General features: G+C 37.5%; 15 protein-coding genes across 15 annotated transcripts; 8 read left to right on the forward strand and 7 right to left on the reverse strand.

The window, feature by feature from the left end:
• Positions 1 to 78: 78 nt before the first annotated feature.
• On the forward strand, positions 79 to 870 carry PRCAT00003017001 (uncharacterized protein; the record flags this gene model as incomplete). Its single annotated transcript, XM_062952915.1, has 1 exon — positions 79 to 870. The coding sequence occupies one exon, from the start codon at positions 79 to 81 to the stop codon at positions 868 to 870; it is 792 nt and encodes a 263-aa protein (XP_062809770.1).
• A 299-nt stretch (positions 871 to 1,169) lies between these two features.
• ARC40 (Arc40p) lies at positions 1,170 to 2,300 on the forward strand (the record flags this gene model as incomplete). Its single annotated transcript, XM_062952916.1, has 1 exon — positions 1,170 to 2,300. One exon carries the CDS (start codon positions 1,170 to 1,172, stop codon positions 2,298 to 2,300), a length of 1,131 nt encoding a protein of 376 aa, XP_062809771.1.
• Positions 2,301 to 3,393: 1,093 nt separating this feature from the next.
• On the forward strand, positions 3,394 to 5,139 carry PRCAT00003019001 (uncharacterized protein; the record flags this gene model as incomplete). Its single annotated transcript, XM_062952917.1, has 1 exon — positions 3,394 to 5,139. One exon carries the CDS (start codon positions 3,394 to 3,396, stop codon positions 5,137 to 5,139), a length of 1,746 nt encoding a protein of 581 aa, XP_062809772.1.
• A 117-nt stretch (positions 5,140 to 5,256) lies between these two features.
• On the reverse strand, positions 5,257 to 7,542 carry ZCF19 (Zcf19p; the record flags this gene model as incomplete). Its single annotated transcript, XM_062952918.1, has 1 exon — positions 5,257 to 7,542. The coding sequence occupies one exon, from the start codon at positions 7,540 to 7,542 to the stop codon at positions 5,257 to 5,259; it is 2,286 nt and encodes a 761-aa protein (XP_062809773.1).
• Positions 7,543 to 7,694: 152 nt separating this feature from the next.
• Positions 7,695 to 8,879, reverse strand: PRCAT00003021001 (uncharacterized protein; the record flags this gene model as incomplete). The annotated part of the gene is made up of 1 exon (XM_062952919.1): positions 7,695 to 8,879. One exon carries the CDS (start codon positions 8,877 to 8,879, stop codon positions 7,695 to 7,697), a length of 1,185 nt encoding a protein of 394 aa, XP_062809774.1.
• Positions 8,880 to 9,188: 309 nt separating this feature from the next.
• On the reverse strand, positions 9,189 to 10,088 carry FGR50 (Fgr50p; the record flags this gene model as incomplete). Its single annotated transcript, XM_062952920.1, has 1 exon — positions 9,189 to 10,088. One exon carries the CDS (start codon positions 10,086 to 10,088, stop codon positions 9,189 to 9,191), a length of 900 nt encoding a protein of 299 aa, XP_062809775.1.
• Positions 10,089 to 10,694: 606 nt separating this feature from the next.
• On the forward strand, positions 10,695 to 12,356 carry PGI1 (glucose-6-phosphate isomerase; the record flags this gene model as incomplete). The annotated part of the gene is made up of 1 exon (XM_062952922.1): positions 10,695 to 12,356. One exon carries the CDS (start codon positions 10,695 to 10,697, stop codon positions 12,354 to 12,356), a length of 1,662 nt encoding a protein of 553 aa, XP_062809776.1.
• A 313-nt stretch (positions 12,357 to 12,669) lies between these two features.
• On the forward strand, positions 12,670 to 13,017 carry PRCAT00003024001 (uncharacterized protein; the record flags this gene model as incomplete). The annotated part of the gene is made up of 1 exon (XM_062952923.1): positions 12,670 to 13,017. The coding sequence occupies one exon, from the start codon at positions 12,670 to 12,672 to the stop codon at positions 13,015 to 13,017; it is 348 nt and encodes a 115-aa protein (XP_062809777.1).
• A 444-nt stretch (positions 13,018 to 13,461) lies between these two features.
• Positions 13,462 to 13,929, forward strand: ARC15 (Arc15p; the record flags this gene model as incomplete). Its single annotated transcript, XM_062952924.1, has 1 exon — positions 13,462 to 13,929. One exon carries the CDS (start codon positions 13,462 to 13,464, stop codon positions 13,927 to 13,929), a length of 468 nt encoding a protein of 155 aa, XP_062809778.1.
• A 123-nt stretch (positions 13,930 to 14,052) lies between these two features.
• On the reverse strand, positions 14,053 to 16,257 carry PRCAT00003026001 (uncharacterized protein; the record flags this gene model as incomplete). Its single annotated transcript, XM_062952925.1, has 1 exon — positions 14,053 to 16,257. One exon carries the CDS (start codon positions 16,255 to 16,257, stop codon positions 14,053 to 14,055), a length of 2,205 nt encoding a protein of 734 aa, XP_062809779.1.
• Positions 16,258 to 16,912: 655 nt separating this feature from the next.
• Positions 16,913 to 17,866, forward strand: GRE3 (trifunctional aldehyde reductase/xylose reductase/glucose 1-dehydrogenase (NADP(+)); the record flags this gene model as incomplete). Its single annotated transcript, XM_062952926.1, has 1 exon — positions 16,913 to 17,866. One exon carries the CDS (start codon positions 16,913 to 16,915, stop codon positions 17,864 to 17,866), a length of 954 nt encoding a protein of 317 aa, XP_062809780.1.
• A 114-nt stretch (positions 17,867 to 17,980) lies between these two features.
• Positions 17,981 to 19,174, reverse strand: PRCAT00003028001 (uncharacterized protein; the record flags this gene model as incomplete). The annotated part of the gene is made up of 1 exon (XM_062952927.1): positions 17,981 to 19,174. One exon carries the CDS (start codon positions 19,172 to 19,174, stop codon positions 17,981 to 17,983), a length of 1,194 nt encoding a protein of 397 aa, XP_062809781.1.
• Positions 19,175 to 19,443: 269 nt separating this feature from the next.
• On the forward strand, positions 19,444 to 21,423 carry GYP8 (Gyp8p; the record flags this gene model as incomplete). Its single annotated transcript, XM_062952928.1, has 1 exon — positions 19,444 to 21,423. One exon carries the CDS (start codon positions 19,444 to 19,446, stop codon positions 21,421 to 21,423), a length of 1,980 nt encoding a protein of 659 aa, XP_062809782.1.
• Positions 21,424 to 21,546: 123 nt separating this feature from the next.
• On the reverse strand, positions 21,547 to 23,598 carry PRCAT00003030001 (SAGA complex subunit; the record flags this gene model as incomplete). Its single annotated transcript, XM_062952929.1, has 1 exon — positions 21,547 to 23,598. One exon carries the CDS (start codon positions 23,596 to 23,598, stop codon positions 21,547 to 21,549), a length of 2,052 nt encoding a protein of 683 aa, XP_062809783.1.
• A 260-nt stretch (positions 23,599 to 23,858) lies between these two features.
• Positions 23,859 to 24,314, reverse strand: YNK1 (nucleoside diphosphate kinase; the record flags this gene model as incomplete). Its single annotated transcript, XM_062952930.1, has 1 exon — positions 23,859 to 24,314. The coding sequence occupies one exon, from the start codon at positions 24,312 to 24,314 to the stop codon at positions 23,859 to 23,861; it is 456 nt and encodes a 151-aa protein (XP_062809784.1).
• Positions 24,315 to 24,889: the final 575 nt, after the last annotated feature.

The raw sequence follows: 24,889 nt of genomic DNA on the forward strand, positions 1-24,889 counted from the left end.
AATTTCAGAGCTAGAATGGCTTTCAACAGCAATTTACTTGACAGCAAGAAGAAAGGATAAAGTTAAAAGGAATTGACAATGCCTAGTGTTGCTAATGAGTCTAATGCTGTGGAAAATCCCAAGAGAGAATCAAGTGCTGAAGCAAGCACTCCTTCTACAACTAACGAAGCTGTAAAAGAGCATAAAAGAAAGAAGCTTGTGAGAAAGACAAATGACTCTAGTGCAATAAAATTAAAAATATGGCTTGCGGGCCATTGCATTACCATTGTATTTGGGCTCATTTCTTTTACGTTTCAAATATTCTGGTTGCCTAACAAGTTCTATATCAATTCAATCAGCTACAGGTTGGCTTTGGTGGGTGCGATCATGGCGTTGACGGCCACTATATCCCATAAGTTCGGGTTTTCATTCTTGCCACCAGCTTCGACTTTGGTGGCTCAGCAAAATTTCCAATACTTGTGTTTGGCCGTTGCATGGATCTTTACTTTCAAGTCTATTTTTAAAATACTTCCGTATTTTATTATTTCATTGCTACAATTAGGTTCACATAAGCATATTAGCTTCGTGGAAAAAGAGTCTGGCTTCCTAGCATCTGTGATTGCATATAACGAGTTGTTGTTAATCATATACTTGTTTTTGAGGACACTCGTCTTCCGTAACACCTCTGGATTTCAATTGGTTCTTTTCTTGGTGTTCTACTGGTTGAGAATTTTATACAACAAAGAAACGAAGACCTTGTTTATGACTCTCGTTCAAAGGTTAGACGGAAGAGTTTCTTCTATTAAGAATGACAATGTTCAGCGCGTTTGGACAAGAGTGAAGCAGTTCCTCAAATACAAACAAGACGATCCTAACCTGAAACTTTCCTAATTGCTTTGTTCATTTGAAAATCTCGTTTTTTTTTTTTTGACTTTATATTTAACTTGACTTGCTTCATGTTTGGGTCTCTGTGAATCCAAAGGGTTTGGCCCTATGTATTTTTACTTTACGTATGTCATATATATTCCGTTGTTTTACTGATAGTTTATTTAAGTATGGTGTGCATATTGTATGCTCAATGAAATACTGAGCTATTCGAAGATTTAGGCAATTTACGCCAAACGTATTACGCTATTCAATCGATAGTTACAGTAGAGTAGACTCCTGTGATTAGACAAACGAAATTTGAAATGTCACCACCAACAGTTTATCAATTGGGCCACGAGCCAATTAAAGATCATGCTTTTTCACCCGATCACAAGGTCTTAGCAATAACTAAGGGTAATACGGTTGAGGTATATGTAGTGGATAATTTAAAGTCGAAACCAAAATTATATACTATTTTGCAGGGCCATGATAAGACTGTAACGTCTGTTGATATATCTCCTGATGGAAGTAAGATCTTGACTTGCTCACAGGACAGAAATGCGTTGGTTTGGGAGTTCAGCCAATCGGATAACGAATACAAGCCAACTTTGGTATTGTTGAGGATCCATAGAGCTGCTACGGTGTGTAAATGGTCACCTCAAGGTAACAAGTTTGCAGTTGGATCTTCTGACAGAATTATTGCTGTCTGCTACTATGAATCTGAAAATGATTGGTGGGTTTCAAAGCATTTAAAGAAACCGTTAAAATCAACCATTACAGCTTTGCTGTGGCACCCAAATAATGTGTTGTTGGCGAGTGGATCTACAGATGGGCATGTTAGGGTTTTCTCAAGCTACATTAAGGGCTTGGATGAAAAACCAGAGGCCACGGTCTGGGGTTCAAAATTACCTTTTCAAACATTATGTGGAGACTATGTCACTGAAACTGGGGCATGGATCGCTGACGTAGATTTCAGTCCTGACGGAAATGCCTTGGGTTTCGTTAGCCATGATTCTTCGTTAAGTGTTGTATACCCTGCTGGTGAAGACTTGCCACCAAAGGCATTTTTTAACATCAAAGTCAGCTATCTCCCGTTCAAAGCGCTTGCCTTTTTGACCAATAACAAGATCATTGCAGGGGGTTACAATTGCAACCTAGTAGTATTTGAAGGGAACGAGTCTAGCTGGAGCGAGTCATATCAAGTTGAGTCACAAAAGGATTTAATAAAGGACGTCCCTGCTCATCATGATGAGGACGAAGAGATTTCTTCTCACGATGCCTTAAACATGTTTAAACAGCTCGACTTGAAAGGCAGAGTTAACAAACCTGAGCCACTAGGTGGGAAGGTTCTCAGCACTATCCATCAAAACACTATCGCAAGTATTAGGGTACTTTCTCCCACGCAGGTGTCGACATCAGGTATCGATGGAAAGGTTGTCATATTTGATCTCTGATATAACTACTTCTAATTTCATCTACATCAATTTTAAGAAACGTTAATCATTTATTATCTTATTCTATAGGAACAATATATTGACCTACGTTGTTAGTATTCCATGTTCTTCGTAAATATTCAATAATAGATTTGATTGATAAGATCAGTGTAATTCTAGAGCTTGGTAATTGTTTATCTTCAGGTTTTTTTTGGTTCAGAAGCAGAACTGATAACTTTAGATTTTCATCATTCAATATCAATCAAATATTGGTCGTTGGATATGGGATTACTTACCTGTTGACAGCTAGAAAAAAAATATCTCTCGAGCTTAGTCATTGACCTATTGCACGTTAGTAAATCCAGAAATAACTAGTAAGCCACTTGCATTAGAGTAGGTAGTTCAGATGGTGATGCATGTTTGTCGGCGGCTCAGGATTCACCTTGACATATGTGTGAAAACAATCATCATAACTAAGCACTGACTATAAAAAAACTTGAAAAAAAACACCTTTTTCACCCAAAGTTTTTTTCTCACTCCAATTACCTGTGATGCGGGTCCCTATAGTTCGAGATCACAGAGAAGTCTTTCGCGTCAGTCAAGTAGCATATAGAAGAGTCTAAAACATACCAATGCTTGCAAATTGAAGAAAAGAATCTCTTGAAGGTAAAGGTAAATTCTCATTAATCTGTCGATAAATTTTTCACTATAATATAGTATCCGGGTAACAATTTGTTTGCTCTTCTTCAATATATAAATGTAGCAACTAAGAATACAAAAACTGTAGTAAGATAACCATATAGCATGGAGAGGGCCACTAAGTAATCATTAGGGCCCTTAACTTTATTATAATTTATGTCTCGACTCTCCTTTAGGCGTATAATCCATCTCATCCATCTCAGTCGCGATGTAATCTGTAAGCTGTAATCTTAAAATCGCAAACTCTCAATACACAAACGTCTATATACTAAGTCACATTTCTTTACCACAGACATCAAAAGGATAAAATTATTGCTAAAACGAAACAAAAGGTTTAGTTCCATTTTGCTATTATTCAATCCAAGAAGCCTTGGAATTGCTTTCTTGTAAAGCAAAACTCTATTTATAAAAGGGTATGCTGCATCTAGATGATTATCATGGGCCAAATGCAGAGGAGACCACTCCTCTCATTCAAAACCTGACACACTCTCAACATGATCCTATTAGGTTACCGAAGTCTGTATCTACGTCAAAGATGATGAATTTACCGAATTCTGTGCAATTCAAAGAGCGACAGTTCAAAGAACGACTGCCAGCTTCGGCTGATAAGGCAACGGATAACGAATATTGGAAAAGGGATAACGGATCTTATTGGCAAGACAGACGATATTCTATATCGTCTGCGGACTTGCTGCGGTTGAATTCCTCTCATAAACCTTTGTACCAGAGGCTATTAAGCTCTCAATTCAGTGTGACAAACCCCAACTCAGTGACGGATCAGGGTGGAAACAACTCAAATTTTAATTTTGCCCCCGGTATTCTAGATAATGGGAGCGTATGCTCGCTAGATTTGGAAGAACAGTCGAGAAGACTTGCTATTATGAATTCTATGAGACCACATAGGCTTATCGGAAAGTACATTACGGTAGCTGATTGGGATAAGGGATATGTGGATATCTCCTGTGTTAAGAAACTGAAACTAAAAAAGTATTATGAGGATCAAAACTATCTTATTGAAAGATTCAAGGAAATAGATGCATTTTTGGATGCGGGAAAGATTCATTTAAACATGCTTTCGAATTATGGTACTCCTAATTATTCTCTTGATCATGATATTGATGAGGCAGAAATAGAATCTTCGGATTGTGAAAGCTATCAAAGGAATTTGACGGTTAATTCTAAGCATTCCAGGTTCAATGAGATCCCTGGAAATATCGGATATGAAGGAGCTCAATTTCTAGGTTACAATGAAGAGAAGAACAACTCGGAAGTCTTGGTTGCCATTTTGGTAAACTTTTTCATTAATATACTTCTTCTCGTTGGTAAGATTATTGTCACTATCATGACAAGATCCATGTCGATGATTGCATCGTTGGTAGATTCTATCCTTGATTTCTTTTCCACATTCATTATATTCATCGCTAATAAACTATCTACGACCAAGAATTGGAGGGTGGAGCATTCCTATCCAATCGGAAGATCTAGGCTAGAGCCCTTAGGAGTTTTAATATTTTCAGTGATCATTATCTTATCTTTTTTTCAAGTTGGCCAGGAATCTTTTAAGCGACTTCTTTCTCCGCCTGAATCAAGAGAGATTGCAAGGATAGGAACCCAAGCAATTTTCATAATGTGTTTTACTATTATTGCCAAAGTTGCTTGCTGGTTGTGGTGTTCTAAAAGTAAATCGAGTTCTGTCCAAGCTCTCGCACAGGATGCGATGACAGATATTGTTTTTAATACTGTGTCATTATTAATGCCAACTGTGGGATATATGTTTGATATATGGTGGTTAGATCCACTCGGGGCTCTACTTCTATCTATCTACATTATATCTAGTTGGTGTAAAACTGCCTTCGAACATATCGATAATTTGACGGGAGCAGTGGCAAGTCCCCTAGACTATAAGGTTATTTTGTATTTAGCTTACAGATTTGCTGAATCTATTAAGTTAATTACTTCATTGAAAGTATATCATGTGGGAGATAATCTTAATGTCGAAATTGATGTCGTTTTTGATTCAGAGGAATTTAACCTTTCGTTGAAGGACTGTCATGACATCGCTGAGGCATTGCAATATGCTATTGAATCATTACCAATGGTGGAAAGAGCTTTCGTTCATATTGACTACATGGAAGGCAATTACAAAGGGCATTTAAAATAATTCATATGATTAGTACTTTATAGAATTCAGGTTAAAAATACATATGTAGAACTGAAATGTTTTTTTTAAACTTAAAAAGTAAAGAATAAATAATCAAAAAGGAATTCGATTTCTTTGCTAAGCTTTAAGTTCTTTCTTTAAAACGTCTTCTAAACCAAATTTATATTTGGTAATAATATCGTCTGAATTGCCTTGTCCTATTCTTCCATACTTTTCAATCAAGTTATCAATGTTGGTCTTTATCTCCACGAAGGCACTCTCAGAATTCGAGTTTTTATCAAGTTCAATGCCATCTAGTATGTCTAATTGCTCAGAAGTCTTGAAATACTTCAATAATTTTATTAATATAATTGCACTGAAATAGAAACAAAAATGAATTTGATCAGATAAATAAGCAAAGTAGGAGTCACTTTCAATTACATTTATAGACTTGACAACGTTATTTGCGTGACGCGTCATCTTAATCAATGACTGCTTATCGCAGCGAGGTAAAATAAAGCCAATGTTATTCTCACCATACAAATCAAGAAACAGTCGTCCGTTTCCACCCAAAGTATTATTAGAGCCCTTGTTCTTTATGTTTAGTTTTTGGAAATTATAGGAATAATATATCACAACCAAACAAAAATTAAAGCAAAATTCCACAAATTGTAACGCTGGTTGATTAAAAAGGTGTTCCCACTGGTCATACCAGATACGTATCTCATCCTTCACGGAAATGAACCCTGTCTCGCATTCTTTCAATGATGCTGACATCCCAGCATTCAAATTCACTTGAATATAATTATAAGCTATTAATAAAATTGATATCTCACTAACCATTCTACCATCAAAATTAGTAGCACTTGGTAAGCTTAAAGTAGCATTACAGTAGTTCAATCTTATTTCGTCTAAAATACACATCCTTCCTGAAAAAATGCAATTGATTAGGTGGACTAACGTTAAATGATTATAAATCCTCAACATAGTCAACACTTGATCGTCATCTGAATCCATCTCGTCATATAAAATTGTGAATGGTGATCTAGAATCTTCAAGCAAATCTTTTGACTCATCTAAGGAAGGAGCTTTATTATCAAATATGGCACCAAATGTTGATTTCGTCACGAAAGTCTTCAATCCAAGGCCAGAAAGGAACCAAGGATCTAAATTCATGTTTTTCAAATCTAAATCAGACTCATCTAACAAAGATTCTTCATCTAGGGTATTTGTGACAATTGAAGACAAGGACAACAGATATATTGACAATATTACTAGGGCTTGTAAGAACTCAATATCACCGCTATTATCACTTGCCCTTTGAAACACAGCATACCCTAACAACGATTCACCCAAATCTTTTATTAAATGTTTGAACATTGCCTTATAAGTCTTTTTCTTGCGTCTTAAATTATCCACGTCTCCAGGACTAACTCCATTCAAAGAATACCTCATTGAAAGGCAGCAGCAGGTCGTTAGTAATAATGATGACTTGTATCTGATACGTTCAATTAAAACACTCGTTGGCAAGTTTTGAGGGAAACTTACCCACCTTCCATAATTCCTCCTGAAGTCATTGATCAAGTCAATAGCTTCCGATTCACTTAGTATACCCAAACTAAGAAGATCATTTTTTGATTCAAAAAATGAGCTTTTCTTGTGCTCAGATACCGTAGATAAATTGAGTAGCTTATTTATTGGTTGAGGGATATAGTTATTATCCACTTGATTATTAACGACTGAAAACGGCGATACTTTCAAAGAATTTGTCGGCGATTGAAACGACGACTGGGTATCGTTATCCACATTGAATTCTTTTATTGTGTCCATATCTTGGCTCTGCAGTGGATACGACAACGATGAACCTCCCAAGGTCGTCAGAAAGCCAGCTGATGCTCTTCCTCCTTGGTAGAGGTTATCAAAGTACGACAATGATGATGACGACTCCTGCTCTGAACTTTTCTTCATAGAACTTGCTGCATCCAAGAGAAGCTTTGCATCATTATTCAATAGCTCAAAGTTATTGGCTCCACTCTTCAACAACGTCAATATTTCGGTCACGCCACTGTATATCATATCTATCTTCTTGCTTTCTTCGCCAGTAGTGCCTTGTGTTTGGCTTGGTGCATTATTGGAGTTGTTATATTGTAATGGCTCTGGATTGGATTCAAAAGAACATATTTTGTCCAAGAATTTACATCGCAAGCAAGACTTTGGATTATCTGGTGATCTGAAACATCTAGTCTTCTGCTTTCGACAGAGATCACAAGCTTTGAGTGTCCTCGAGGCTTGAGCGCTTCTTCTATTTTCGTTTGTACTGGTATTAGATTGAGTTGTTTTTTTTCCTATTTTCCTCTTCTTACTGGCCACTCCTTTGTTATTCGAACTAGAATCTAATATTATCTCGCCATTATTGCCATCCATTGCTTCTCTTGATACTCTTCACCATTGAAAAGTAGATATTTCACTTCTTTTGGGGTAAAAAAAAAGGAAAAGAAACATTACAATAGTACGAGAAATCGGTTATCTCCTAATGGGAAAGAAAGGTCGAAATCAACTATTTACATATATTTAAATTATATTACTTTATACTTAACGCATTCCTTCGGAGATTCCGTGGGACCAATAATAAGATCTGCACTTAGTAGCTTGACACCTCTGTTGATCATAAGATGATCAAAGTCTATGATACCTTCGTAGCTTAATGTGCCATTATTAAATTTCTTCTTATCACGCACGGAAAGCGTTCCAGAAAACATTATATTGTAGGACTTTTCACCGTTCATTATTGAAGCTGAAGATGCGTTTGTGATTGGAACTTCATGTATCCTACCACTTGAGTTTTCGTGAACCTTTCTTGAAGCATCGGATGTCTTTAGAGTACCTAAATTCAATCCAAGCTGAGTGAGTATATTCTCAATTATTGAAGAGGTAATAATAGGCTTTATCGACCAATGTGCAAACACAGAACTGCTTTTCGTGTTCTCTTGTTCACGGGACTCAAGATCGATCTGCGGACCAGATATTGTAGGATATTTCAGTTCAATCCAGATATCAAACTTACTATTTTCATCAATAGTCAACTCCAAGGGTAACCCAATTACTTGTCTTACGAGTCCGTTCATAGACAAATCCTCGAGTGCCTTATATCTTATGTTTTCGTTTTTCAACAAATGTATGAAATTTTCAGAATCTGTCCTCCCAGAGTGAGGGTTCAATTGCTTCATCTCTTGGATGATATAATCATAGAAATCAGTGTCAAAATATCTTAATCCATTTGGAAAGGTGTATTTAGATTTGTAAAAGTAATTGAAATTTAACCAGAGTGGTAGGAAGACGCTCCTTGCCAGAGTTCCACCTTCTTTTGAGGTTTTTCTTAAATTCAAAAGTTGGATGAAGACATATATTCCCATAGTTATGGTGCTAGTTCCAACTATTATTAAAACGATTGTCTTCAAGGACAATCCACTGCCTGCCAACTGAGCCGAATTAAAGATATTAGGATTATTCTTTAAAGTAGAATTTATAAATTGAGCCCTCAAGTTATTATCATACCTTTGATTTTCATATTTCTTATCATCATCTGTCTTCTGATTGTTATAAAATCGTCTGAAAAGCAAGCTTGGGCGTTTTGTATGCATTGATCTTGATAGTGTCACACTTTTATACATGTTGAGGCTCATTAAACTTGAGGAACAGGGCAAAGCATTGAGTCTGAATGGTCTCAGTATACTTGGGTAACTGATCTTCTCTAGTAGCATTATGACACAAACTATGTTTTATAGCTGCCTTTAAGTATCTGCGTGGGAAGCTAAAAAGGAGTTTTATGATTGATTATCATGTATCTTGCGAAACTTTAGGGATGGTTCCCGTGATAACTAGCGAAACATAAAAAGAAAGATATCTAACTTCAGAATTGCCCCTTGTATCCAGTGTGGAAAGTGCCAAGAGATCGGAATATCAATTCTACAGTATTAGGGTTCGAAACTTTGTATTAATGCCTCCTTTACAGGTGCTTGTGGATTTAGGTGTTTGTGGATTTTCTATAATTAATTACTATTCTAAAAGTTTCACTCGTCTTCCAAGTCAGCCCAGCTCCTACTGGAATCTCCTAGTTTATCTAACATCTCTTGGACTTCTTGCTTCAACTTCGCCTCTTTCAGGGCATTCTTCAGACCTTTTTGAAAAGTTTGCTTAGACTCAGATCTGTTCATATTTCTGCTCCCGGATGCTCTGCTAGACACATTTCGCTCTCTAGGTACTTTGAATGGCTTTTTCTTTTCGCTCCCATTATTTGTCAGGTCATCTAGACTTACAATTCCTAGCCTACTTGCGAGAGACTTAGCAGCATTGGTCATTGGTTGCAATTCTTCGTCACTGACGCCTTGCTCTTCAGCCTCATGAGATGGTTCTTCGTCGCTTGCTTCTTCATCAGTTGATACAAATCCATCGTTATCGAAAGTTTTCACTTTAGGGGAACCTCCACCCATCCCCAATCTCGATGCAAAAGACTTCGCAGCATCAGACATGGGAATCTTATCCTGATCTTTATCGAGATCTGCTTTCTCAATTACTTTATTATCGTCTCTTATAGGTCCTCGCGAGTCGTACCGGCGACCACTCTTGTGTTTTGCTCGTCCCTGAGGCGACCTAAAGTGATTTTCGTGCTGTCGCCTGCCCTTTTCAGAATGGGTCGAAATATCAGGATCAGCACTTAATGGAGGAGTGAGCAAATTACCTCTGGGACTACCCGGGTATTTATTCTTCCTACCATTACTCTTTGTTCTATTTTGCTGATCCTGGGCTGGGGCTTCCATATCAGGTTTGCTAGGACTCGCCCATTTGCTTTCCAATGGCTGTGACTTTTTAAACGTGGTGGCTGATTTCGTCTTTTTAACTGTATTATCTTGTTCATTAGCCTCTTCAATTAACTCCTTCTGAACTGCCCATTTAGAAACAAGACCACTCATAGCTGTCCAGATTGTACTTTACTACTGAACGCTATATGTGGTTTTATAGTAGTTTTTTAGTTATGCCCCATCTACATTACTCAAGGATCGTTCTGCTGAATTACTATGCACTCTTTTCATAGTGATTTACAGCCTGAAAGAGATAAATAGGAGACCCCTTACCATTAAAAATACAATAGAGTGGCCCTTATGAAGTCGAATTGAAGCGGCAGAAGCACTTGTTTTGAAGGTACCTTCAATGTTCTTTAAATGTTTCTTGATGAATCAATTGAAGTTTTCAACTTTTCTCAAGTTGGATTCAGCCTCGCAGACATTGGGCCGAGATGAGCTTTAAATGTAGTAGATATGACTCTCTTTAGCTAAGAATGTAATTGTAGAGATCAATTGAGTCAATGGTCACCTCAAACAGATACAGTCATGTCGTTTGAACCATTTTAGGCCCCCTTCGGCATCTTTTAGTGGATTTCCTATGACTAAGATCGACCAGCTCGGTGATTTAAGGAACAATCACGACCGAGCCTAAAATATATATTGCTCTTTTAAACTGTGAAATATATCGTTTTTAGTAAAGCCAATTGGTATAAAAACGTCACTATCGTAAATAAGATGTCAAGCTTTTCAGATTTCAAACTTGCTACTGAGTTGCCCGCATGGAAAACACTTGAGTCAGTGTATAAAAAGAGTGGGAAGGATTTTAAAGTGAAAGAAGCGTTTGATGAGGATCCAAAAAGATTCCAGAAGCTTTCCAAGACTCTCAAGAACTATGATGGGTCTCAGATCCTTTTTGACTTCTCCAAGAACTTAATCAACGATGAAAGTTTTAGTCTTTTGATTCAATTGGCTAAGGAAGCAAAAGTTGAGCATTTGAGAGATGAAATGTTCAAGGGTTCTTTGATTAACTTTACGGAAGGTAGAGCTGTATATCACGTAGCGTTGAGAAACAGGTCAATGAAGACAATGGAAGTGGAAGGAAAGAATACAGCACCTGAGGTGGATGCTGTGTTGCAGCACATGAAAGAGTTTTCAGAAGAAGTTAGATCTGGTAAATGGACTGGATACACTGGAAAGGCTATCACTGACATTGTTAATATTGGTATTGGGGGTTCTGACTTAGGGCCAGTCATGGTAACTGAAGCTTTAAAGTCATACTCCAAGCCAGGTTTGAGTGCTCATTTTGTTTCAAATATTGATGGTACTCATATCGTTGAAACCCTTAAAAACTTGAACCCTGAAACTACTTTATTTTTGATTGCTTCAAAGACCTTCACTACTGCAGAAACCATCACCAATGCTAATTCTGCTAAGAGATGGTTCTTGGAATCTGCAAAGGACAATAAGCATATTGCTAAGCACTTTGCGGCCTTATCAACTAATGCTGAAGAAGTTGAGAAATTTGGTATCGACACCAAAAACATGTTTGAATTTGAAAGTTGGGTTGGTGGTCGTTACTCAGTGTGGTCCGCTATTGGATTGTCTGTGGCCCTCTATATTGGATATGACAGATTTGAAGAATTTTTAAAAGGTGCTGAAGCAGTTGATAAGCATTTTGTAGAAACACCATTGGAAGATAACATCCCAGTTATCGGAGGTTTACTCTCTGTCTGGTATAATAATTTTTTCGGAGCTCAAACTCACTTGGTTGCTCCTTTCGATCAATATTTACATAGATTCCCTGCTTACTTGCAGCAGTTGTCTATGGAGTCGAACGGAAAATCCGTGACCAGGGGTAATGTATTCACAAATTATCAAACTGGTACGATATTGTTTGGTGAACCTGCTACGAACGCCCAACACTCTTTCTTCCAGTTGGTCCACCAGGGAACAAAGCTTATCCCAGCTGACTTTATTTTGGCTGCAAGATCTCACAATCCAATTGAACACAATTTGCACCAAAGAATGTTAGCTTCCAATTTCTTTGCCCAGGCTGAAGCTTTAATGGTTGGTAAAGATGAGAATCAAGTCAAGAAAGAAGGAGCAACTGGTGGTTTGATTCCACACAAGGTCTTCTTGGGTAACAGACCAACTACCTCGATCTTAACTCAAGAAATGACCCCAGCAGCTCTCGGTGCTTTGATTGCCTACTACGAGCACGTCACTTTTGTCGAAGGTGCTATATGGAATATTAACTCTTTTGACCAATGGGGTGTTGAATTAGGTAAAGTTTTGGCCAAGGTCATTGGAAAGGAGTTGGATGATAAAGAAAAGGTCAAGAATCATGACCCTTCAACCAGAGGCTTGATCAACCAATTCAAAGAATGGGCCCTTTAAACTCTCGCTTCTTAGGATCTCTTGAGCCTTCTCTATAAGTAATTACCAATCCCTTGGTCTGCTTATTTAGTTTATATCAATTGGATAGCTTTTAGCGTATGCAGTTTATGAGATTTTGAAAAATTATAACTTACTTGAGATTACGAAGGTGTAGATACTTAAAAAATAAACTATAGTGCCTATAAAGTATAGTCTGCGCCTCCAATTGGTTAAGATTGTAACTATATCGGGGACATATTGAGATTTTGAGTACCTTGCTCTTATCATTCTGTGCTTTCTTTGAAGAGATTGAAAAAAAGTGAAAGAAGAAGCTATGTCAGAATCAGATATTTCTCATTTAAATCATGAGAATTCGGATTTAGATAATCCAATGAGGGTCGTTATTGTCATAAACAGCACGTCTCATCCTGATGGCGAATATGAGGAGAAGCTTGTAGATAGCATCCAAAGTTTCGAACAAATGAACAATTTCTTCGACAGCTTCGATGAATCAGTTGCATTGCCCAATGAGGGCCATATAAAGTACGAAGTCGGTAGCGATGGTCTTGTTGTGATTGTGGTCGATTCCTTGGAGTTGAAGCATAAGGCTCTCGAGTTTATCGACACTTATATTACTGAAGATGCCAAAGATAGCGATGAGCAGGTATCCAAAAATAGTTAACTGATATCATACACAGCCTACGAAATTGACTACAAACCTAAAACTTAAATGGGAAACGATTCTAATTTACTGGAGCATAAGCTATGATCCAAGAAAGTTGCTTCCTGTGCACATCACAGTCATAAAGCAGTTTGATATCTTCACTCGACTTAGGCCCCCGTAACTACAGTGGATTACGGGGGTTTTTCTTTTTTTTTTTTCATTCCTTAGCATTAATGGCACATGGGTGATAATACGCCCTTTTGCTAGTTACTACACAGTAATCGACCACATATCTGTATTTTATTTAACGTTTTATCAATCCCTAACTATAGACCTTCATTAAAATATTCGTAGTGCAAAGTGCAAAACTTCGTTCGTATCCTTTGAGTCAAATACAAACCACCATCAACATCAATCCCGTGTTAATATTACATAATTCAAGAAGAGTAGATATAAACGACAATGGAGGATTGGAGAAGAATTGATATCGATGCCTTGGAGCCGGAAACTCATATGTCTAAGGAGGAATTGATCCCGGATTTACCAACAACTCTGCATGAGGAAATTGTAACTATTTCAAAGCAGGTTAGATCATCATTGTCACTGGGTCAATTCTTAGAAGCCTTGAAGTTAGTGTTGGATAACCCACCATACGTTGCAAGTGAATCGACCAAGACATTGCACACAGAAACCGTTTTCGAAGTCCTATGCTCGATCAAGAATAATCATGGGTCTAACGATTTCTCTGGGTTTGTTAAACAATTGGATTCTACTGAGCAAGAGAATTTAATAAAGTATTTGTATAAGAATATGAACACAAGCTACGGAGCTAAACAAGGAGGCCTCCTATTGAATTGGTTCGAAAAAACAGTTGAAATCACTGGGTTGGGTCCTATCGTAAGATACATGACTGACAGAAGAACTGTTTAATAGAATTCTTATCTGTATATTAATGTTACAATTGAAAATTATTAGTTAAAAGCAAAGAATGATTCAATAGAAATGAAACAACGTAATTCACGTTAAAAAAAAGGTGTAGAAAGACGTTAATATTTAGATCCCCGGGACAAAGGTATTAATTTTGGGTATTTTGTGAATAGAATCGAACTGTGAGCCTCTTCTCTTCAACCTCTTCTCTGAATTAATGTTTTCACTCTTATTAGAAGGTGTGAGCACTCTATTAGAAGATTGTAAATTGCTTTTCAATGGAGTAGCAGTAATTGGACTGCTCATTAAAAATTTTTCGAAGTTATCTATTTCTTCGAATCCTATCTTGGTAACTGTTCCATCATCTTGGACATTCATTCTGACGGGGGACAATGCCCTTCTAGGAGTTTGTTGCTTTGCTTCAAGCAGTTCAATTATTCTGGCCTTGCTCTCGAGGTCTTGTTTATAACTTCCCAACGTCAGGTTTAATTCATTTATGTTTTCTTTCATATTGTCATTATCTTTCTCTAAAGTTTGGAGCGATAATAATAATTTTGTATTTTCTTTGTCTTTCTTGACTAATTCCTCCTTTGTTGAGATTAAGTCTAGCTCCATTGCAGGGATCTTCAAAGCCTCTTTTGTCTTTTCTTCCAAGAGTTTACTGTTTCTTTCATTTTCACTCCTTAAGCCATCTAGCAAATCTTTTAAGCCACTCACTTGATTCTTGAAGGAAGTAGAATTCTCTTTGAAGTTAGAAAACTCACTTTTAAAAGCTTCTAGTTTAGTTTTGATCAATTTTTGTTGCTCCATCATCTTCTCATCGGCTAAATTCTTCTTTTGCAATTGTTGTATTTCAGCCTTCATAGCAACTAACTCCAAGGTGTTATCACATTTGAGCATCGTCAAATCGGCATTATCTTCTCGATCGTCATCTTTTAATTGCTCTAAAAGCTCACGATTCTCGTCCTTCAAACGAGTATTCTCATATTCAAAATCATCAATCTTATTCTTCAAACTAATTAACTGAAGATTATTGTACTCCTGTAAAGTTGTTGAAGCTGTCCGAATGGGGGACTTTTTAATCAGGTTCATTTGGGACCTTCCCAGTATCTTAGCTGGTGACTTGGATGGTGACTTGGCTGGACATTTAACTGGCAGAGCAATGGATTCTTTAGAAGCCAACTTAATTGGCGATTTTATTTGCGACTTCACAGGCAATTTAGTTGGTGACTTAACCGGTAAGCCTACCGTGTTTTTAATAGGTGACATTACAGATTCAAGCGTTGTTTTAGCCGACGTAGTTACCGCCGGCTTTATAGGAGTTTTCAAGGGACTTTTCCACTGCTTTCTCAATGATTTAGGCTTGATAAATGAATTTTTATTACTTACCCTCGTTGGACTTCTGTGAGCCCTTCTAGATGGACTCGATGAAGACGCAGTCGGTTGAGCATAATGAGGCATATTGCTGCTAGAAAAAGTAAGCTTAGATGGACTAGGTGAGCATTTCAATCTAAATCTAGCAACTAGTTCTGCAATATTGTTAAGAGTAGATTTTATCAAAGTTGGATCTCCATAAAGATCCAAATTTAACATTATTCCAATCTTCTTTGAAACTTCAGCTTCAGTTTTAAAAATCAAGTTAGTTATTAAACTAGATGACCGACCGCCTAACTCTCTTCTAGTAAGCATTTGTGTAATCGCTGACATGCTGACGTTGGCAAATACATTTGAAGATGGAAGCGATTTATGAAAGCGCTCGTTCCCAATCAAGTCAATGTAAGTAACTCTTGTATTTTCATAAAAGAACGTCAATATAAGACATGACCTGCTTGAGTGTTCATTAAAAGAAGTTTTTTGAGTCTTCCTCCTATTAAAGATGGAAGAAATCATTGCTGAAGAGTTCTGTCTTGTCAACAGCTCCTTCCGTAATTGTTCTTCCATCGGTACCGTACTTAAGTACTCTTTCTTCCCCTCGCTTTTGTCACCTAACAAGTCTACAACGTATCTATTTTCACTAATTTCAAAAGCAGTAAGTTGAGTTTCTACTTCCCGTCTTTGCAAACTTGCACACTTGAGATGCGCAACTTTTTTTAGTGTAGTAGTCTTCCCGGCTCCCGTAGGGCCCATAAAAATAAAGCACGATAAAGTATCAGATTGAACTTCAACTAACTCTTTATATTCTTCATCCTTACTCGTATCTGTTAGTATTTTTGCAAAATCGTAAGGTTTGCCATGAAATTTGATCGACCCTTCATTCTCTTGCAAAAAAGTAGGTGTCTTTTGCAGGTCCTCTGCACCCTTTATCTTTAAATATAGTGGTATACTTGACATATCCTGGTCCAATTGATATGTTGGAAAGCTATCCGTAGTCTCGTCGTCTCTATAAACTTGACTTTGTATAATCACTCGTTAGTCTGATGTTTACAAAGTTACCCAACTGGGCTACTTTTTGCAATCTCAATCTCGCCGTCTCGTGAGGCTCAATAGAGCTATGTACATCACGTGCTCACAATACACAACCCCCCACCATTACCGACGTTAAATCAAACCCCCCACTGTCGAGCACTATCTTCCCCATTCGTCGGTGCAGATCTAACTCAACATAGTTTTCTGGTACCAATGGAGGAGCGACAGTGTGAAGTATCAAACGTAGATTAATATATCATAAAACCTGACTTCTCCTATGGTAGTTTGCTTATCTTATGGCAGCGGCGGCATTTGATGTAATTTTTAACACGACAGATGCAACCATTTTGTAGCAATCGTGACTTTTCGTAAATAGAGCAATTGCTGTGCTAACCGAGTTCTCCTCTCTAGACCAACGAGGTGATGTAGTGGAAGCGCCACAAAAATCCGAAGTGCGATGGATAGTATTTCGGTGGCATTTCTTGATTCTCCGGAAAAATATATAAAAGAAGGTCTCCATGTTTCTATATTTTAAAGTACACAATTGAATTATTTAATTATTTTATAAATATCAAATATAATGTCCCTTAAATTGAGTTCAGGTCATGACATGCCACTAGTCGGCTTCGGTCTTTGGAAGTTAGATACGAAAACTGCAGCCGATCAAGTATACCACGCTATTAAAGTGGGCTATAGGTTATTCGACGGTGCAACTGACTATGGTAATGATAAGGAAGTCGGCCAGGGTATTAAGAGAGCAATTGATGAAGGAATTGTCAAGAGAGAAGATTTGTTTATTACTTCGAAGTTGTGGAATAACTACCATGACCCGAAGAACGTTGGACCTGCTTTGCAGAAGATTTTGGATGATTTACAATTAGATTACTTAGACTTGTTTTTAATCCATTTCCCAATTGCATTCAAGTATGTTCCTTTTGAGGAGAAGTACCCACCAGGATTCTACTGTGGTGATGGCGACAAGTTTCACTATGAAAATGTTCCATTATTGGATACATGGAAGGCAATGGAGAAATTAGTCAAAAGCGGTAAGGCCAAGTCGATTGGAATTTCAAACTTCAGTGCTGCCTTGATCTTGGATCTATTGAGAGGTGTCGAGATCAGGCCTGCTGTACTTCAAATTGAGCACCATCCATATTTGCAACAGAAAACCTTGATTGAGTATGCTCAATTGCAAGGTATTGCTGTTACTGCCTACTCGTCTTTTGGTCCTCAATCATTTTTGGAATTAAAGGTCAAGAATGCTGAAGATGCTCCAACATTGTTCGAACATCAGACCATTAAATCAATTGCTGATAAGCATAAAAGAACACCTGCTCAAGTCTTATTGAGATGGTCTACTCAGAGAGGAATTGCTGTTATTCCAAAATCAAATAATCCAGGTAGATTGATACAAAACTTAGAGGTGAATGATTTTGAGTTAACTAAAGAAGATCTTGCTGCTATTGCAAAGTTGGACCAGAACTTAAGATTCAACGATCCATGGACATGGGATAAAATTCCAATCTTCTACTAGATAAAACAAATGTTCTCTTTGGTTTTTTGTATTTTTTTTATTATATCTAAATCAAACTTAACTTTTATATTCTTTAATGATTACCTTTAGTCTTTACTTTTTCCCCCTAAGTACCTATAATGAACTTAAGACTGCTTCTCTTCCTACATTCAACAATTTAAGCGTTGAAATGAAGTCATCTCTGTTCAAGTAGGCTCCACATAATCTTCTTTTACCGGTGAACTCTGTTCTTGAATGAAAACATCTCCAATTATCGAAAAGCAAGCATTGTCCTGGCTTCAACTGGTAAAATAGCTCATTCTTTTTATCGCTGATGATTTTATACCATTTTTTGATAGCCTTATAGAATTTCATGACATCATCAGGATTCTTCCAATTGTCCATCGTGGACCTATCAGATTGGTTCCAGCGTACCTGTATAAGTTCACCTTCATTATCCAATTTGAAAATAGGCTGAGGAATGTCAGGTTGGATGCAAACATTCTCTTCTCCAGCCGAGTGTGCTGGAATTGGTATTCTGGTTAAAAAATCAAAAGCATCTGGATCCTGCGCTTTGAGGATCTGTGCACAATGGAATGCATCTACCAAGGATGAGGTTCCACCGGTCCCATCATGAAATAATAAGTGAAACAATTGCAACCCCGGAGTGTCGGACCAGTACGTACCATCGGTGTGCGAGGAAATATCAAAGTTGGTATAAGCAGTGTCGTTTTTGGACAAGTCACTGGTAAAGTCCCAAAACCCTCCGTAATGTGTTGGCCTAATGTACGTGATCTTTTCACAGAGCTTTTCCGTGGCTTCTGGGCTCACTGGAACATTGTCAATCAAGGTAAACCCGTACTTCCACGTTTTCAAGCACCAATCTGCAACAGCAGCCGGATTCTCTTTAGTTGAGGCCATAATCTCATTGTAATCGACAGTGGGAAGATCTTTCTCAATTGAAGCAACGGTCCAAAAGGTTCGCTGGAGTATTTCCTTTTCTCCCTTAACTTTACAGTCCAATGGAACAATTCTAGGATTGTAGGCATGCAATCGCAACCAGTCGCTACCATAGCTACTCTTGTGGTTTCCTTGACTCCATACCACCGACACAGTCAGCCCATCTGTATTCAACTCCGTTGGAAAAATATCTTCGTCTATTAGACTAGAATTTAAAAGTCTTTGCTTGGTCACATCGTAGTAGCACTCATGGCATCTACAGTTATCACGAAGCCATATATTATGAAATTTCGCTGCTTCACCGTCGCCCCATTTGAGTTCAATTGAGTCTTGGCCAAACTTCAGGACACTTTCAATAGGCGTTGTCATGGTTCCAGATTAGTGGTGATGTCTTTCTTCCATTAGTGTTCCTCCACACTGTTTACTTTCAAAAGAGAGGTAGTGTAAGGGGCACACCGCAAACACCCAGATTTTACTGATCAACAGCCTGACTATCTTTAATATTAAGAGTATAAAGATAAGATAAGAGAAATAAAGGAGTTCGATGGAAGAATATTAAAGAATAGGATAGTCTGGCTAATTTATATTATCAAAGCAAAAAGATAGTAGGATCCTAGCGTGAATTTCGAATAATCTAAATGACTTTCCTAGAGACGGAAGGATCACAACATACAGTCGTAGACCCCGGCAGCTTCACACAGCTGCTGCATCCGGACTGGGTATCGATGGATGTAGACAAGTTGGGCAAGTCTTTGTACAATTACGAAGAACAGCCATTGAATGAGGCCATCAAAGGTTTGAAGTTGAAGGCGTTGAAGGAAGCTCTTAACAACAGGCAAGACGATGTTTTGATCGAGTACCTGAGATCATCGGAAGGCTTGGTAAATAACGAGCTTAGACGAAGAGTATGGCCCATGTTGATGAACAGTACACTGAGAAACGAAGACAGTTTAGCCGCCGATGGGTGCAAGTCACTGAAGCTTAACGACGACGCTGCGACTTCACATCTACTAGACTCGTTTGATCTCCCGGTTCACAAGGATGAGGACCAAGTTATGCTCGACATCCAACGGTCTTTTACCATGATTACTCATTTGCAATCTTTCCCGAATCAAAATCAGACAGATTCTTTCGCCAACATATACTCGAAGTCAGATATCAATGAATTAAAAAAGTCATTGTTGTGTCTAATTGTCAAGATTTTGAGGAAATACCCTTCTTTAAACTATTACCAGGGATACCATGATGTTGCAAGCATCATTTTGATAGTCTGTTTAAAGCAAGATGGAAAGTGCAACTCAATAGACGAGGAGTTGGCATTTAAAATTTTGGAAAAGTTGACTATTTTCCATTTAAGAGATTTCATGGTGACAGATATTAACCTATCAGTTAATCATTTGAAATTGATCCCTTCTATCTTAGAGTCTGCGGATCCACAATTTTTTGAGTTGCTTAAACAAACTAGTAATTCTTACATTTTATCCAATGGCTTGGATTATGATTATAAATTTTTTCAAGGGCTATCATCAATTCTTACGATTTTCAGCCATGATATGGCGAGCATAAATCATATATTGTTGATTTGGGATTTCTTTTTAAGCTACGACTCTGTATTAGTTGACATTTATGTTTACGTTGCATCATTGTTGTATTTTAGAGATGACATTTTTTCAAAGCTCAATATATCATCTGACGATGACTTGTATTTTGAGACCATAGACCAAGATGTATTACACAGCTTGGTCGCTCCATCTGGACTATTTCACAACTTGAGTGATCTGGATTTAATTAAAATTTTGAATAAGGCGAAGTCACTAATTAATGAATATCCTGTAAATAATATTGAAAATTCGGAAACCACTTTTAATATTTGGTTCAAAGAGTTCAATAAGAGTTCTGTGTTGTTGAATACGTCAAATCTATATTCAGATAGAGAGGTAAGAAATGAAATTTATAAAGACTTGATTATTAGCGATTCTGAATTCGATTCAAATAGTCTAACAAATTTGTTACGGGCACAGGAGGAAGAGATTTCCGAATACACCGCATATAGTCTTGCTCTTCAGAACAAGATTTTAGCTCAGCAGGATGAAATGTCGAACTCTTTAATGACTGAAGGAGGCTCCTCTCATTTAAACCTGTTATCGTCATCTTTAACTAGCTTGGCATCTAGTACGTCCTCAATCAATACAAAAATTGCCCACACATCTTCCATATTGTTTAAGAAGCTTTTTGATGTTTCGAGGTCTGGTACCGATGATGATAAAGACAAGAAAGTTAGTAATCGCAACAAAGCGACACAACTATCTAAACGTTTTTATAAATTAAGTTTCACAATTGGGTTTGTTGGATTTCTTATTCATTTCCTTTTAGCAAAGTATGATCACAATTTATTTAGTTTTGTTGGAAGGTCATTTCAAGAAACGGGTTACTTCTTCATGAATAAAGATTCTTTCGATACTATTACCAAAGAAGTGACACAAGTTACCAACGAGATTATCGATGGTGCCTTTGATATAGTTAAAGGTGCTATCGGTACTATAAAGGGCTCTGGAGGATTTGGTGTGGGTCAAGTTGGGTTAGGAAACATGAGAGATGTGATATATGCGCCTATGTAAAGAAAAGGGTTTATCAAAAGCGTTAATCACATAACCTAAATGAGAAATTATGAACTTTTTAAATATATTGAAGTATTTATTATTTATTTATCATTCTTATGAGTTCACTTCTATAAATGTTGTTTATTTCATATCAATTTCGTATATTAGTACAGTTTCGGTGTAAATTGACCTTCCCCAACCTCTATTACCACTGGCACTTACCATAAATCTTCCTGTTTCATCAACGTAAAGGTTACTTAGTATACCTCCATGATGACCAGGTATAATCGTAAACGGTGTTGCGGGCTTCTTGGTGTTTGAAACGGATCCATTAGATAAATCATTATATAGTTTAAGATTGTATAATCTGATGTTATCAGTGGAACCACATAAGAGAAAATCACTGTTGGGCATAGTTGATATTGCGCTCACAGGACCAGATATTTTGGGGAAGTGTAGAACTTTTGAAACATTGGGCACCATTGTATCCGCATGACCTAATTTCGATCTTATATGAGGCTTCTTGATGGAAAATTCTTCGACAGTACTGTTTCTCCTTCCAGCATAGATGAACTCTCCACAATTAGACCATTTTGCTGACATACACCAAGGGGGAGTACCTTTTGATACTCCTAATCTCAATACTGGGTTTGAAGTCCTTGCATCCCAGATATTTATAGTACCATCTATACTTGAGCTCATAAAGACATTTTCATTACTATATTTTTGATTTGATACCTTTGAAGAATCATGGTTTATCTTTGGAATAGCCTTTTCCTTCGTTTCTGCGATTTTGCGTCCATTTCCATTCTCCTTTTCGTTGTCACTATCGCCAAATAGCGAGTCAATATCACTTTTCTGGTCATTGGCTTCTTTATCCTCTGTCACAGCATTTTCATCGTCGTAGGTATAAATGTCCAAATCAGTTAATCCCAATGGTCTGTATTCAATACTCGAAATTTGGCCAGAGCTACCGGTAAAAACATTTGTACATTTTCCTGTGTTTAGATCCCACTGTCTTATAGTTTTATCCCAAGATCCAGATAAAAACTTATCTTGAGCAGTATTCAATTTCAAAACAGAAACAGCATCAGTGTGTCCTATGTTTTTGAAGTTCTTCTTGGAATCATGCATGAAGTAATGGTGAATTGCTCCTTCATTATACCTCATAGTGTATAAGCTGATCCCTCCCGATAAAACGCCACTCAAACACCAATTTCCATTCTTTTCTGCATCAAGCGCATAAACAGGGTTCACTTTAGGTTCATAATTCACGGTACCAGAAGTAAAATCACTTAATTTAATTTTTGGGTTTTCTTTCATTAGTTGTTGCTTAGTCACTGGCTGTTCATTCTCCCAATAAGATGATATCACACCAGCCTTTGTGATTGAATCAACTAAATTATGTTTCTGGGCCATAGTTAGAGGCGATTTGCCTTCTACCGATGCAATGAAGTCATATTTTCTTATGAAACCATCTTCACCTCCAGTAAGGATCCATTTAGGTCCATAAGTAAAAGCTATGGCATGGCATTGTGAGGTATATGGTATAGAAACCGAAGGAATGATGTCAAAATCTGCACAGTTCTTTGCTTTCAACATCATGTCTTCTCTGACAGATCCCTTAGACTTTGAACCCGTTAGCAGAGGATTTCTGTCTTTATTATCGGTTATGTTGTCACCTTTCTCCTCGGTTTCGCCTTTAACAGCAGAAATATTGTCTTCTTTTCGCATATCGTCACTCTCAATCGCTATGTCGTCAGTTACATCCTTTCTCTTATCAATAGATATTTTAGGGCCATCTTCTTGACTCTCTTCATTATCCCTTTTAGTGACTACTTCTCCTCCTCTTCCTCCTCCTCCTTCTTCTTCTTCTTCTTCTTCGTCTTCGTTTTCTTCTTCGCCCTCCTCCTCTTCCTCTTCGTCATCTTCATCATTCTCGTCTCCCTCTCCGTCTACTTCTCCATCACCTTCACCTGTTTCTTCTTGCTCCTCCTCACCATCCTCTTCCTCTTCTTCCTCTTCTTCTTCATCATCATCTTCCTCCTCCTCTTCTTCTGCCTCTTCCTCTGCATCATCTTCGGGTGCCTCCATATCTTGGTCTTCTATATCTTCCTCTTCTTCTTCTTCATTTCCATCTAACATTTCTTCGTCGTTTTCTTGAACATCAAACATATCATCATTCATCGACATCACCACTCTAAAAGGGTCCTGAGGGCCTATTGACGTTCACAATTGACAAGAGACTATACCTCTGAAGCTTGATAAATATCGTATTATATCAACATTAGAAAACATATGATAATCATCTATCTACACGACTTTCCAGTAACTTACACCCAACCATCAAAACTAGATGTTTGAAGACTACAATTACTCTAGAATTGAATAGAGAGAGCATGTATTATATAGAAACTCTCTAAATATGGGATCCGTATACTTTTTCAAAGGATTTACTCGTAGATCCAGCCGAATAAAGCAGGCTTGTATTCAACTAATTCCTCCTTCTTGAACCACAAGGCAATTTCCTTTTGAGCAGATTCGACAGAGTCTGAGCCATGGCACACATTTCTACCCATGTCGATGGCGAAGTCACCTCTGATGGTACCTGGAGCAGAGTTCAATGGGTTGGTTGCACCCAAGATAGCTCTACCTTGCTTGACAACATCCTTTCCTTCCCAGACAGTAGCTAAAACTGGACCTGATAACATATAAGATAAGAGAGACGGGAAAAATGGCTTTGATTGTAAGTCATCATAGTGTTCTCTCAACAACTTTTCGGTAGGTTGACACAACTTGATACCAACTAATTTGAAACCTCTGTTTTCAAATCTACCCACAATTTGGTTGATTAATCCTCTTTGGACACCATCTGGCTTGATAGCGATAAAAGTTCTTTCGTCAGACATTTTTTACTTCCTTTACAATAGTTATGACTCTCTAAATAACGATAAATGTTCTTGGAATCACTGGGCCGAATGAAAAATGTTGAAAAAAAAAAAATTCTCGGTTCGTGTGCGGTAGAGACACGATCCGTCTGCCATTTATAAGGGACCACTGTAGAGTCAACGTTACAGCACTCGTTATATAGTAATGCTCCCTTGATAAACTTAAGACTCTTCTTCTCCGACTTCTAATGTTTTCTGCTATTCAATTCGTCAAAAGAGAGTGAACTGACCTAAAATACAGTCTCTACCAATTTCAACAGTGCAAAAGGGCCAAGTATAAGAAGGATACGATATTTTGCTATCAAGGGAACCAAATAAAAGAGATGCCGTATCTTTTAGTCGCAAATTGGATCTCTATATATCTATCCCTATACAGTCCAGTCTGCAAAAGATATCTGGCTCGTTCTAAGGGTTCTTTTGCTATCATTAAAGGCTGCTACACGGATGCAAATATCTTTTGTCAAATTGTACTACTTCTTGTTTAATATCTCTCTTTGTAAGTTAATTGCTTGTCATATGTCTGAAATAAATTTAGT

Source organism: Priceomyces carsonii (assembly GCF_900007245.1).
Source record: "Priceomyces carsonii strain CBS4050 genome assembly, scaffold: Debaryomyces_carsonii_scaffold_3, whole genome shotgun sequence".
Taxonomy (NCBI): domain Eukaryota; kingdom Fungi; phylum Ascomycota; class Pichiomycetes; order Serinales; family Debaryomycetaceae; genus Priceomyces; species Priceomyces carsonii.